The sequence below is a fragment of the Mustela lutreola genome, chromosome 1 (assembly GCF_030435805.1).
Source record: "Mustela lutreola isolate mMusLut2 chromosome 1, mMusLut2.pri, whole genome shotgun sequence".
NCBI lineage: Eukaryota > Metazoa > Chordata > Mammalia > Carnivora > Mustelidae > Mustela > Mustela lutreola.
The window spans coordinates 289,910,424-289,912,219 of NC_081290.1; the positions used below are offsets into that span (position 1 = coordinate 289,910,424).

At 59.2% G+C, this 1,796-nt stretch overlaps 1 protein-coding gene across 1 annotated transcript; it reads left to right on the forward strand.

Annotated features, from left to right (window-relative positions):
• Positions 1–299: 299 nt before the first annotated feature.
• Positions 300–1,572, forward strand: LOC131818480 (interferon-induced transmembrane protein 1-like). Its single transcript, XM_059152984.1, has 2 exons — positions 300–628; positions 1,228–1,572. Exons 1-2 carry the CDS (start codon positions 446–448, stop codon positions 1,420–1,422), a joined length of 378 nt encoding a protein of 125 aa, XP_059008967.1. The 5' UTR covers positions 300–445; the 3' UTR covers positions 1,423–1,572.
• The last annotated feature ends 224 nt before the right edge of the window (positions 1,573–1,796 follow it).

Consider the following 1,796-nt stretch of genomic DNA (forward strand, 5'->3'; position numbering starts at 1 on the left):
TATTTTTGGTTATAAAAATGATCTGCAACTAAATAGTAGTTATGGCTGTCGCACACCAAGTGTGTCTCTGCTGACACACTGTGAAATGGATAAAACGGCAAACTCTGTTTTGCACGTTACATGGGTTAAAAAGCCAAGTTCTATAAAATATGACTTCTATCAGTTACAGTAAAAGAAAGTGAAGATTAAGCAGCACACAGCCCTTTGTGCCACCCTGTGCTGGTGGAAACTGATACCCCGTGGTTGGCCCACCTAGTGCCAGCCAAGTCACCAATTACAAAACACCAGGAAAAAGAAACTTCTGAGAAGCCAAAAACCTGCCCTCGGTGGGGAGGGCCCCTGAGCACTGTCCCCGCATCAGACTCACCCACTCGGTCTCTGCATCAGGAGCCCACTTCCCCGCTCTGCGTCAGCCGGGACACAGCTGCTCCTTTCAGAGCCGGAGATGGTCAAGGAGAACACGGTGGACATCCTGGGCCCCCCCCAGAGCTCGGCTCCCGTGACCACCACCGTGATCGACATCCGTGGTGAGACAGCCGTGCCCGACCACATCGTCTGGTCCCTGTTCAACACCATCTTCTTGAACTGGTGCTGCCTGGGCTTCATGGCCTTTGCCTACTCTGTGAAGGTGCGTGTGCGGGTTGGGGACGCTGGGGGGCTCTCCCAGGAGGTTTAGGAGCAGTGAGCCCACGGGGGTCTGCCTGGCCAGAGGGCGCGCAGGGTGTGGGAAGCCCGAGGGTGTGCGTGTGTGTACCAGTGTGAGTGTGTGTGTGTGTGTGCATGGGATCGCTCCCAGGGAGAGCCCAGGCTGAGGCTGCACAGGCAGGGTCGGCCCATGTCCCCACTGTCCCCAAGAAGTTCTCCCTCCCAGCCCAAGTGGGGATACTCCAACCTCACACTGGATTCAGACCTCAAGTCTGGTGCAAAAGAAGCAAAAGGTACTCAAAGTCTGCTCCCCTGTGATGGCACGTGAGGCCAGGGAAGGGGCCAAAGCAGAGGGAGGACAAGCCCTGGGGTCCCCTGAGAGGCTGATTGGCTGAGGAAGGAGACGGAGGCCCCAGGAGGGAGGGGCCCACGGCAGCAGTGAGGGGGTCCTGCTCAGGCTCTGGGGAATGGGAGGGTGAAGGGCAAGTGGACCCTGCTGCTCTGGGCAGGGACCACCCCGGGGTGGGGGAGGAGGCACCCGAGGACCCTGTCCTGACCCCACCCTCCATCTCTCCCCCGCAGTCCAGGGACCGGAAGATGGTGGGTGATGTGATTGGGGCCCAGACTTATGCCTCCACCGCCAAGTGCCTGAACATCTGTGCCCTGGTCCTGGGCCTCCTGCTGACCACTGTATCTGTTGTTTTTCTGGTGATTGCCTATACTACAGCCTACAGTATGATTTTAAAGGTTATGAAGGAGAGTGGTGGCTACCATTAAGAGCTCATGGCCAAGGACCCCATCATCCACCACGCGCTGCTGGCCCTGCTCCGGGGCCTCTGGCCCTGCCCCTTAGCGCCCAACCCTTTGCACTGTGTTTGCAGACCCGCCTGGCTACAGCTGAGTTCAATAAAGTGCACTTGCGTGTGATGGTGCTGTGACGTCTCCTGGGGGTGGGGGGCGCTGCCCGAGTCCCTAGCCTGCCCCGAGACTCAGCCCATCTCCCCACACCCTGCTCAGCTGTGGGGCTCTGAGGGGCCAGGGCCTGTCCTCAGGTTGTGCTGGTTTCCGGCCCCCTGCTGGGAACGAGAGTGGGACCAGGGCCCTAGGATGGGGGTCCCTGACCCAAGGACGTCCCGTGTCCAGAACACCCT

What these genes read in the sequence shown, in the direction of transcription:
- LOC131818480 (XM_059152984.1), top strand. Translation starts at nt 446, where the DNA reads ATGGTCAAGGAGAACACGGTGGACATCCTGGGCCCCCCCCAGAGCTCG. An exon ending in CCTTTGCCTACTCTGTGAAG is followed by an intron (nt 629 to 1,227) that starts GTGCGTGTGCGG and finishes TCTCCCCCGCAG; the next exon opens with TCCAGGGACCGGAAGATGGT.